This window comes from Triticum urartu, chromosome 3A, assembly GCF_056163025.1.
Source record: "Triticum urartu cultivar PI428250 chromosome 3A, HENAU_Tu73, whole genome shotgun sequence".
NCBI lineage: Eukaryota > Viridiplantae > Streptophyta > Magnoliopsida > Poales > Poaceae > Triticum > Triticum urartu.
Genome location: NC_141875.1, coordinates 267779636 through 267791509, shown reverse-complemented (window position 1 = coordinate 267791509; position 11874 = coordinate 267779636). Strand labels below are relative to the sequence as shown.

At 54.0% G+C, this 11874-nt stretch overlaps 1 protein-coding gene across 1 annotated transcript; it reads left to right on the top strand.

The window, feature by feature from the left end:
- Positions 1–7846: 7846 nt before the first annotated feature.
- LOC147979419 (uncharacterized) lies at positions 7847–9844 on the top strand. Its single transcript, XM_087515201.1, has 4 exons — positions 7847–8140; positions 8246–8398; positions 8531–8949; positions 9052–9844. Exons 1-4 carry the CDS (start codon positions 7847–7849, stop codon positions 9842–9844), a joined length of 1659 nt encoding a protein of 552 aa, XP_087371327.1.
- The last annotated feature ends 2030 nt before the right edge of the window (positions 9845–11874 follow it).

Here is an 11874-nt window from a genome sequence, read left to right as displayed (position 1 = left end):
CCCCGCCTGCCCGGACATCCGGCCCCCTAGCCCGACAGCCGCCAAGAACCTACACGCCCCGGACATCCTGCCTCACCCCAGACATCTGACCAAGCCCGGAAATCCGGCGTCCTTCACCCCGAATGCATCAAGACCAACCCCGCCAGCCCGGACATCCGGCCCCCTAGCTCGGACATCCGCCTCTTCGCGAAAGCCCAAACATCCAGCTTGACGCCCGAACGTCCGGCCTCCCCTGTCTATGCATTGTGTAGGGCCGAGGCCCATGTACCCCTTCGCCCCCTAGACTATATATACTCATCCTCCTCCCTCTTTCTAGGGTTAGCGTTGTGATAGCTCATATGTGAGATAGAGCTTCGCTCATCCATCCGGATCTACTCCACCGCGAGGGACCGTCACCTCTTCGGAGAAGATCCTCTTGGCTTCAAGACCCCTAACGGGAAGACCTCAAGACCTCCTCACGGAGAAGATCGTGCCACTTGTATTGTCCTTTATTGATCGTGGATCTTTTATCTCTTATGGTTTCAAGGATCTATCATATGCGTGACTGTATCTTGTAGGTTTGAGTGATTCTCTCATGTTTCACCTCGTGTTCTTTGTGTTCATCGCGGGATCCACTCCCTTTGTGAAAGATCGGCCATCTAGGGTTCAACCCTACATCAAGTCCGTGAAGAAGAAACCTTGTCTATGCCACCATGGCCATCACCCACGAAGGACTTGCCTCACTCGGGTAGATCTAGTAGGCGATCTCCTTGCCCTTACAAACTCCTTGGTTCAACTCCACAATCTTGTTGGAGGCTCCTAAGTGACACCTAACCAATCTAATAGACACCACTCTCCATAAGGTAATAGATGGTGTGATGATGATGAAATCCTTGCTTTTGTGCTTCAAATAATAGTCTCCCCAACACTCAACTCTCTCTCACGGATTTGGCTATGGTGGAAAGATAATTTGAGTGGAAAGCAACTAGGGGAAGGCTAGAGATCAAGATTCTTATGGTTGGACTGGAAAGTCCTTGTCTCAACACATGAGTAGGTGGTTGTCTCTCAGAAATGGGTAGTGGAAGTGTAGGCATGTTCTGAAGGCTCTCTCACAAATGGAGAAGGGGGTGGAGGGGTATATATAGCCTCCACACAAAATCTAACAGTTACACACATTTGATCCAACTTGGTCAGACCGAATAGAAGAACTCAATGTGACAAATTTAGTTCAAAATGTGAACGTTAGGAATCTCGATGGGACCAACGGGATCAACTTGGTGGGACCGATGTGCTAGGGCTAGGGAAAAACCTCATGTCGGCGAGACCGATTGCATGAACTCTGTGAGACCGATTTCAGCAAAGAGCAAACAGAGAGTTGGTCAAGCAAACTCGGTGGGACCGATTGCACATTTCGGTGCAACCGAAATAATTACAACAAGAAATAGAGAGTTTGCAAGGCCATCTCAGTGAGACCGAGATCCGTATTAGTTTGACCGAATTGTCTAGGGTTTCTGACAGTGGCTAGGGAAAATGAACTCGGTGGCACCAGATATATCAAATCGGTGGGGCCGAGTTTGACTATGACTTTTGAAAAAATGTGGAAATGAGAAAGTTCTTTAGGGTTTTGGAGCAATATCACTAAGCACTTTGAGCAAGTGGATCATTAAGAAACACCTCATCCCCTTTTAATAGGATTCGCTTTCCTATGGACTCAATGTAATCTTGATCACTAAAATGAAAATGAAGAGTCTTGTGCTTTTGCCAATCATTGTCCTTTGCATTTTGAGGGGTCCACATCTCTAGTCCATGCCATGCCAATCATTGAACTTTCTGAAATATTTAACTTGAATGGATATTTGTTCAATGAGCTATATGTTGTTATGAATTACCAAAACCACCCGTGGATTAATTGCACTATCAATCTCCATCTTTTAGGTAATTGATGACAACATATAGATCAAAGCTTCAAATAATGATAATATGAATGAAATACATCGTCTCTTTGAGAAGTATGTGATAAGCAATAGATCCCCCTAAATTGGTGCATTATTTAAAATTTTCTTTTGAATGCAAATGCACAATCGATTAGGATCATGGGTCACTCTTCTATGTCACATACATCTTGGTGGAGCGCTCAAAATGATGAGTTAAAGAACATACACTCCTCACCAAGGATAAACATGATTGATCATACACAAATATCATAGGAATCATCAAGCAATCACACATGAAGGCATAGTATGATAAAACACATGATCACAAGGGTATCTCACAAACATAGCACAAATATTTATGCATGAATCAAACAAGAAAATGATCAAAGGAGCAAGAGAGGCAAAAAAAGGCAAAACACACACACACATACTCTCTCTCTCTCTCTCTCTCGAAGCCTAATGATCTATACACTTTCTCCCCTTTGGCAAGAAGTTACATGAAAGCTTGAAAATGCATAGTGCTATGCGGAACTCTAGGAACGATCTCTGGGAGCTCCTAAAGTGGTCTTCTGGCTGGTTGCTCCAGTGTGCATAGATGGCGTGGAGATGAGGGCATCTGCAAAGGCTTTCAAAGATGTCTATGGAGCTGGAGGAGTTGAAACTAGAGGTGCAATTGTGGCAGTTGCTACAGGTGCTGAAAGTGTAGTCCTGGTGTCACTGACAACTGGCACTGCATAAGACCTTTGTGTCCTTGGCACTCTCTGAAAGGTATCTATGGGAGGTCTGTCATTCCTGTCCTCAACTTGTTCCTAGAGTTTCTCCACTATGGTCCATATCTTAGTGACCTTTATATTTAGGTCATGAAATTTTGTCTCTATGATCCTCTCAAGACTTTCTTGATTTTGAGTCAGGGTGGCCAGGCCATTCTCAATTCTCACTATAGCTTCAGGCAGATAGCTGAGTTGATCTTGCTTGGTCTTAAGCATCACAGTTGAAGCATCTGGTGCACTGGCTGCCTTTGCTGCTTTTGCAGCCTTTGCTCTCTCACTCTTCTCCTGAGCTTCTGCACTAGTTGGATGAGATGCATCCGTGAAAATCTCATTGTAATCAAAATCTGGCCTCGGGGAAGATGCTCTTTATCAATAAGATATGTCCATGTTCCAATCTTGGAATTGATCAACATCTATATGTGAGGGGCATATCCACATGATCTCTTCTGATCATGTCGGAGATTGACCACGGGTAGCCTCATATGCACCCCATGACATTTCAAGACATCGGGGCGAGAAAAGCCCCTTGCACCTTCTGGGCATGCGGCCGGCTCCTTGGGACGGCTGGCCCAGGAGGCCGGCTCCCAGAAGACGGCTTACACTCAAAGGGCGGCCTCAGGGGACTGGCTCCTATCAGGTGGCCCCTCGTCCCCTCAGAGTTTGCGCCCATTCATTACGACGAGACGGGGCATGGCTACATGACCACCCCCTGTATCACGGATGAGCGTGGCTACAGTGCAAGCCGACCCGACGGTCGCTTGCCTTCCTCGCATAGTACTGTAGCCATACGACTCATGATGCAGCCCACGACAGCCAGGGTCATGTTCCCACGACGGGCGGTCGGTACGGCCCGTAGGCGGCAGGCCCTACCTATCCACGAGCAACCAGAAGACGGCGAACCCCAAGAAGGTGGCTTCGGGGGCGGGCCAGCCTCTAGCAGATGGTCGTCCCTCCCCTCGGAGTTTGCGCTCCATTAACCCGAAGAGACAGAGCGTGGCTACAGTAAGCGCCCTCCAGACGGTGGGACTATAGCCATGCATCCCCCGACGAGGCCTCCGTCCTCAAGGGCGAGGCTACAGTGAAAGGCAATCAGCATGGCCCGCAGGCGACGGGCCCTACCTGTCGGCCGGGTTCATGGCAGCCGACGGGACCCACTAGGTGGCGGGCCCAGCAGCCGGCGGAGAACCCGCCCCCCAAGACAATGACGTCTGGGTCCTACACCCGGCCGTATTACCATTGTACCCCTGGGGGTAGGCCTAGATAAACCCCCCAGGTTCACCCACGCAAAGGGTTCAGCACCCACACAAACATACACACCCATAGCTAAAGAGGCAAATGAGCTAGCCATGCCCTTCTTCCTCCTCTAACTGAACAACTCAAGGAACAACCTTGTAGCCACCTATTGAAATTAGTCATCGTGTAGAGACCCCGTAAAGAAGGACTAGGGGTGTTATCTCCACAGAGAGCCCCGAACCTGGGTAAGACTCATAGGCGTTCGAGATCTCGCTCACTCCTGCTTCTAGGGCCCGACTATGTACTCCTATCCCCATCCATGATAAGCCACCCCCTGGCATATGTCGCATGATATCTCCGACATTTGGCACCCACTGTGGGGCTAAGTGCATCGTCGGCCGGTAACATGTTCTGGATGGGAGCCCTTTTCCTCTCCGGCGAGCTCATCGCGGCTGTCCTGATCAGCCAGCCCGGTGCGCCCGCTAGCGCGTGCATCAGCATGCTGCCTGATGCGGAGGCGGCCTGTTCAGCGAACATCATCGCCGACCTTATCGGCAAGATCAACCTCTCCAACGAGCCCGTGTCCCATGTGGGAGCAGCCTGCCCTGTGAGCTGCATCATCGACCTCCTCAGCAAACTCTGCATCGCCAACGAGCCTGCCTCCGACTTGGAGTCTGTCGGCTCCACTGACCCCTTCATCGAGCCCGTCGAGATGCTCATCGACTCCGACACAGTTTTCACTGATGCCTTCCCTGGAAACGTGGTGATCATCAATGACCCGCTCCCTCCTACCGTCGATAGCGTCGACGCCGGCATCGTCGCGGAGGTGATGGTCACCGGCCGCAGCGGGGACTCCGTTGGAGCAGCCCAGGACCCGCTGCGAGCTACATTACAAGGCCTCACCACCCCCATCGCTGCCAATGCTGACGGGGCGACGCTGGAAGCACTCCCGTCCCGCTCCTTGATAGCGCCAACATGTCGTCGGCCATGACGCGCCGCGCTGAAGCCTGCTAGCACGAGATCGACTGCCTAGCCGAGCAGGCGCGGTTCGGCAACGCGGGGCGGCTATAGCCAGCATGCTGGGAGTCAGACACCCAGTCTACACTACACCAATGGAGAATCTCCACGCCACCCAGGCGGCGGCAAACGAACTGGACAACCTGGAAGGCGACGAGCATAATAGACAGATGGCACACTTCTAGGAACTCCTCGACGCGGCAGCCATGCAGCAAGACGCGGGCCGCCACGTGATGGAATCTGGCAACCAAGCCGAAAACCACCCCCCTGTCGTGAGCATGGAGCGACCTCCCGGTCCCCAACAGGCGGCGCTCGCGATCAATGAGACCCAGAGCTGACTGCTTGCCGTAGTCGGCATACTCGCTTCACGGTCGTGCGCAGCTAGCATGGCCGTCCATGAGTGGAGGAACAGTGGGATGAGGATCCGCCTCCTCCTCGCAGAGAGAGGAGTGCCTCCCCACCGCCTGTTGATCATCCGACTCTCGGAGGCCGGCTAGGCCCCCGTGAAGGAGTCGAAGAGAACGACGCGCGCCATCGGATTGAGCGGGTTGCTCGGTCCCTGGCCGTAGAAGAAGAAGATGCAATCGGCCCGGCCTGTTTCCGCCCCCGCATTGGCGACGAGCCCTTCCCCAAAGGGTTCTCGCTTCCTCGAGATACTCCCAAGTACAAAGGCTCCATGAGCTGGAGGATTGGCTAGTCGACTACTCCACCGCCGTCAGCATAACGAATGGCAACAAGCGCGTTGCCGTGAAGTACGTTCCCCTCATGCTCCAGGGCACGGCCCGGACTTGGCTGAACCGCCTCAAGCCGTACAATGTCAATAGTTGGCTGGACTTCGAAGATGTCTTCATCCGCAGCTTCACCAACACCTACAAGAGGACTCCAAGCCCCGCCAGCTCTCCATGTGCGTTCAGGGCCTGATTGCGTCCACTCAAGACTACCTGATGCATTGGGCCTTGCAGCGCAACTCCTGCGAAGGGGTAAACAAGGTGCAGGCCATCGAGTACTTCACTGTCGGCTGCAGAGAAGACACTCTGGTCAAGCATAAGCCCTTGTGCGATGAGCCGGCCACACTAGACGACCTCCTGATCGTGACTGACAAGTACGCCACTGCCATCTCCTCCATGAAGTCAGAGATCCGGGTTGACACTTTTGGGAAGGTGCTCCTGCCGGCCCCTCATATGCTGGCTGGTGACTCCAACCGGTGCCAGCAGCTGACCAACAACAAGCGCAAGGCTCAGCAACCACCCTCTAACAGCCGGCAAGCGGCGACAGTCGAAGTCCAGCAGCCGGAGGGGCAACCCGGCACCAAGTGTCAGAAGGGCGGCAAGGCTGCATGGATGCCCACCTTCTCCTTCGAGCAAGCACATCAGGCCCCGTCCATGTTCCACAGCGGCATGAAGCCATCTAACCACACCACTCGGAAGTGCAACTGGCTCACCCGGATAGCCAAGGGTGAGGGCCTGCCACCTCCTCCAGCTGGCCCGACGCTACCATCTGCTCCGGCGTCGGCTCCCCAGCCAGTTGGAATGCTCCAGGATGAGTTCCCCGACGCCAACGCGACCTACATTGTCTTCACAAGTGAAGCCGACGACATGCACAACCGACGTCAGCACCACCGCAAGATGAATGTTGTCGCCTCAGAGGTCCCCCAATTCATGCATTGGTCCAAGAGGCCCACCAGCTGGAGCCATGAAGACAACCCGACTGTGATGCCATCGCCGGGTGCTTACGCCATGATGCTGAACTCCACCTTCTCCATGGAGAGGCGGGCTTGCCGCTTCTCCCGGATCTTGATAGACGGTGGTAGTAGCATCATCATCATCTACTGCGACACCATGGAGAAGCTAATCATCAAGGAGAAGCAGCTCCTACCCAGTCGGACGGTTTTCCATGGCATCGTACCTGGACTTACCTGCTCTCCAATCGGTAAGATCAAGATCGACGTTATGTTCGGCGAGCCATTTCCACGGCGAACCAATATGGTTTGAGGTGGTCAATCTAGACAACCCCTACCACGCACTCTTGGGCCGGCCTGCAGTAGCCAAGTTCATGGCGGTGCCGCATTACGCCTACCTGAAGATGAAGATATCGGGTCCCAAGGGCATCATCACCATTGCCGGCGACTACCAGAAGTCACTCGCATGCACCGCTGCCAGCAGTCAGCTGGCCGAGTCCCTCGTCATCATCGAAGAGAAGCGACTCCTTGTCCGGGCGGTGGCCATGGCCCACGAGCAGCCGGTCATGCTGTGCGACCCCAAGGAGGTGGAGGCCTAGGGCTCCTTCTAGCCGTCCATGAAAACCAAGAAGATCGCCTTGCATCCGGCGCACCCGGAGAGATTTGCTGTCGTAGGGTCAAACCTCGACAGCATATAGGAAAACGAGCTCGTTGATTTCCTCCGTGAGAATCGGGACATCTTTGCATAGTCCCCCAACGACATGCTGGGTGTCCCGATGGATTTCGCTGAACACAAGCTACATGGGAGATCGGATGCAAAGCCGGTCAAGCAACCCCTACGTTGCCTGTCATAAGAGAAGAGAAGGATCGTTGGTGAAGAGATAGCCCGACTACTGGCAGCGGGCTTCATCATGGAAGTGTTCTACCCGGACTGGCTTGCCAACCCTGTCCTCGTGTTGAAGAAGAATAACAAGTGGCGTATGTGTATCGACTACACTAGCCTCAACAAAGCCTGCCCCAAGGATCCTTTTGCCTTGCCCCGGATAGACCAAGTGATTGGCTCCACAGCCGGATGCGAGCTGCTGTCTTTCCTGAACGCCTAATCTGACTACCACCAGATCAAGCTGAACCCGGCCGATCGGCTGAAGACCACCTTCATCACACCATTCGGAGCCTTCTGCTACCTGACCATGACGTTCGGCTTGAGAAATGTCGGCGCCACATTTCAGCGTTGAATGCAGAAGTGCCTCCTCAAGCAACTCAGCAGAAATGCCCACATCTATGTAGACGATATTATGGTGAAGACTGAGAAGCACGACACCCTTCTAGAGGATCTCAAGGAGATCTTCAACAACCTGCCGCGTTTTCAAATCAAGATAATCCCGGAGAAGTGTGTCTACGGAGTACCAGCCAGCCAGCTCCTTAGCTTCCTGGTCCCCAAATGCGGCATTGAGTGCAACCTTGTCAAGATCAAGGCCATTGAGCGGATGCAGAGGGCGACCCGGTTGCGGGACGTCCAGAAGTTCACCGTGTGCTTGGCATCTCTCAGCCGATTCATCAGTCAGCTCGGCGTGAGGGCCCTCCCCTTGTATGAGTTGATGAATAAGACCACCTTCTTTGAGTGGACTGACCAGGTGGACGAGGCCTTCCTCCAGCTCAAATGGAGGGTGACCATGCCGCATGTCCTGGCCGCTCCAGCTGCTAAGGAACCCGTGTTCCTCTACATCGCCGTCACTAGTCGGGTGGGCAGCACCGTGATCGTGGTCGAGCGCCCAGAAGACAACAAGGCATAGCCGGTCTAGAGGCCCCTCTACTACCAGAGTGAGGTGTTGTCCGCCTCCAAGCAGAACTACCCCGACTACCAGAAGATGTGCTACTGCGTGTAGTTTGCCGCCAAGAAGCTCAAATAGTACTTGTAGGAGCACACCATCACGGTCGTCTGCACCGCCCCCCTTGCCAAGATCATAGACAAAAGAGATGCGTCAGGCTGGGTGGTGAAGTGGGCCATCGAGCTAGGTCCCCACACCATCCTCTACCAGCCCCGCACCGCCATCAAGTCCCAAGCGCTGGCCGACTTCCTAGTCGATTGGGCGGAGACCCAGTACCTGCCGCCAGCTCTGGATTCGACCCATCGGCAGATGCACTTCTACGACTCGAAGATGCGCACTGGCTTAGGGGACGGCATCGTCCTCACCTCTCCCAAATGTGACAAGCTCAAGTACATGCTGCAGATCCACTTTGCCGCTTCCAACAACATGGACGAGTACGAGGCACTCGTCCACGGGCTCTGGCTAGCCATGGAGATCGGCATCCACCGAGTGTTGTGCTATGGCGACTCGTACTTGGTGGTCCAGCAGTCACCTGGCGACTGGGACGCCAATGATGCTAACATGTCGGGCTACTGGTTCCTCGTCCAGTAGATCAGCGGGCACTTTGACAGATGCAAGTTCCTTCACGTGCCACGGGCCAACAACGAGCAAGCTGACTCCCTGTCCCAGATCGGCTCCACCCAGCGGGCCATTCCAGTCGGTGTCTCCCTCGAGTGCCTGCGCAAGCCGTCTATCAAGCCTTTGCTGGAGTCCGTCTTTGTGCCGGCTGACCCCGGAGCAGTCAGATCTGGCTCGGGGACTTCAGAAGTCGGCCCGGGGACTTCGGCAGGCGGCCCGGGGTCTGCAGCACTCGAACTCGGCCCGAGGACTTTAGAACCCGGCCCCGGGACTGCAGCAGTCGGCCCAGGGACTTTAACGACGCCACAAGCAACGGCCGGTTCCGACCTGCCACCTCCCAACCCGACCGCCCTGGTACCAGTTGCTGTCAAGAAAGTGGTAGAAGCACCATCCTGGGCACAACCCATCCTCAACTTTTTGGTTAGCCGAGAGCTACCAGCTGACGAGATTCTGGCCTGGCAGGTGCAACGCCGGGAGGCAGCATACAAAATAGTGAATAGAGAGCTTGTCAAGCGTAGTGTGATTGTTGTCTTCCCCTGTTGTGTGGAGCCAGTGAAGGGCATGGCAATCCTCAGAGATATTCATCAAGGAGAATGTGGCTACCACGCCGCCTCAAGATCCCTTGTCGCCAAAGCCTTCCGCCATGGTTTCTTCTGGCCGACTACTTTGGACGACTCCAAGGAGTTAGTCCGCAAGTGCAAGGGATGCCAACGCTTCAGCTCCAAGCAACACCTGCCGGCTTCTGCACTCAAGACCATCCCCATCACTTGGTTGTTTGCCGTCTAGGGCTTGGTTATGCTGGGCCCATTCAAAACAGCACGCGGCGGCATGACCCATATGCTGGTCGCTGTGGACAAGTTCACGAAGTGGGTTGAAGCAAAGGCAATCAAGAAGCAGAATAGTCCGACTGCTGTCACCTTCATTGTGGATATCACCGTCTGGTACGGCATCCCACACAGAATCATCACCGATAACGGCACAAGCTTCGTCCTTTGGAGTCTCCGGACTACGGCGAAGGCTGTCATCCCTTCTTCCTCGTGTACGGGCCAAGGCTGTCATCCCAACTAACATCAAGTTTTACTCGCCTTGCGTCATCATGTACACGGAGGTGGAAGCAAAGGAGGTGCGAGAAGATGGCATCGATCTGCTGGAAGAGCCCGGCTGCTTGCACTCAGCCGGTCCACCATTTACCAGCAGAGCCTGCGCCGCTACCATAGCTGGAAAGTCAGGCCACGACCCTTCCGCGAAGGAGACCTTATGCTCCGGCTGATCGAGCGAACAACCAGCCAGCAAAAGCTCTCGGCTCCTTGGGAGGGGCCATTCATCATCAGCAAGCCCCTCGTGTGATGGCCTGGCTAATTAGGGATGATAGACTACTCATATCAATAAGGAATTCCTTCTTTTCCGGGAGCCCATTCGGATAGAACTCCAAAGTTAAGCATGCTCAGCTTGGAGTAGTGTTAGGATGGGTGACTGACCAAGAAGTTGCTCCCGGGTGCGCACGAGTGAGGACAAAGTGCACAGAAAAGACTAGTATTGATCTGTGGGGCCAGTCTAGATCCCGCCGGGAGTAACGACCACCGGCGGGTGTGTCCGGGGCGTTACAAGTTGGTATCAGAGCCGACCCTCGCGGTTACATGGATGTTTGCGGACAGGTGTGCGGTCATGTTGTTCATGACGTTTCTGACCCGTCATGGCACATGACATGGTACATGTACCAGACTAGATGCACAGACGTATGTGCCAAGAGGGAACGTTCCTGTGGCCCGATGAGGACGTGGTTCCTCTGAGTGGGGGTGTATGTGATGGCCTGGCTTATTAGGGACGATAGACTACTCGTATCAATAAGGAATTCCTTCTTTTCTGGGATCCCATTCGGACAGAACTCCAAAGATAAGCATGCTCAGCTTGGAGTAGTGTCAGGATGGGTGACTGACCGAGAAGTTGCTCCTGGGTGCGCACGAGTGAGGACAAGGTGCGCAGAAAAGACTAGTATTGATCTGTGGGGCCAGTCTAGATCCCGCCAGGAGTAACGACCACCGGCGGGTGTGTTCGGGGCGTTACACCTCGGCAATGACTCCTACTACATCATCGATGCACAAAATCCTAGGGCACGCAAGAGGGACGATTCCGTCAAAGAGACGGAGCGCCCATGGAACGTGAATCTTCTCCGACGATTTTACAGTTGATGCAGTGTATGTACCACGCTATCTTTTGTATTAAGCAAAGAGAACAGGTCCCCCGAGGCGCACTCGGGGGCTACCTTCTTTATCTATATGATAAGATTCTCCTATGAGTGTATTATTTCATTCTTTCACCCTGCACCGGGTCCGGTCACCCGGCCCGGGGGCTGGCCGCCTTGACCTAATTTGGCACCACCCGCAGTCAGCCAAATAGTGTGCCGACATCTAAGCCCTCCCTTGCCTTAAGCCATAGCTCGCAGCCCGACTGTCGGCTAGTAAGAGGAAAAGGCAGGAAATGACGTCCACACAAAAAACGACTAAGGAAGAGCTCCAGTATAGGCCAAGTCGGCTACTCGCCTCATCCGTCCGGCTGCCCCGCAGCCGGCCGGCCGGCTTCTCGCTTGACTAGCTATGCTCTAGACAGTTGTAGTAACTTGTCTATCCTAAATGGCCAAGTCCCTGACCCGACCATAGACCACAGCGTGGCTGTCTGGCTAGCAGGGGCGGAAGCCAAAGGAAGGCGGCAAGAGAAAAAGCCAAAAAGAGCAAAGGCAAAACCAAGCCGGAACCCGGCAAGAGCACGAGCATGTGTGAAAATAAGATTATTTACATAACAAAAGGCGTGTGACCAGC

Bases quoted from the DNA above. Each gene is read 5' to 3' on its own strand.
- LOC147979419 (XM_087515201.1), top strand. From the start codon at position 7,847: ATGCAGAAGTGCCTCCTCAAGCAACTCAGCAGAAATGCCCACATCTAT. The intron at 8,141-8,245 runs GTGTGCTTGGCA...TGGACTGACCAG, and splicing joins GGGACGTCCAGAAGTTCACC to GTGGACGAGGCCTTCCTCCA. The intron at 8,950-9,051 runs GTACTTGGTGGT...GCACTTTGACAG, and splicing joins GTGTTGTGCTATGGCGACTC to ATGCAAGTTCCTTCACGTGC.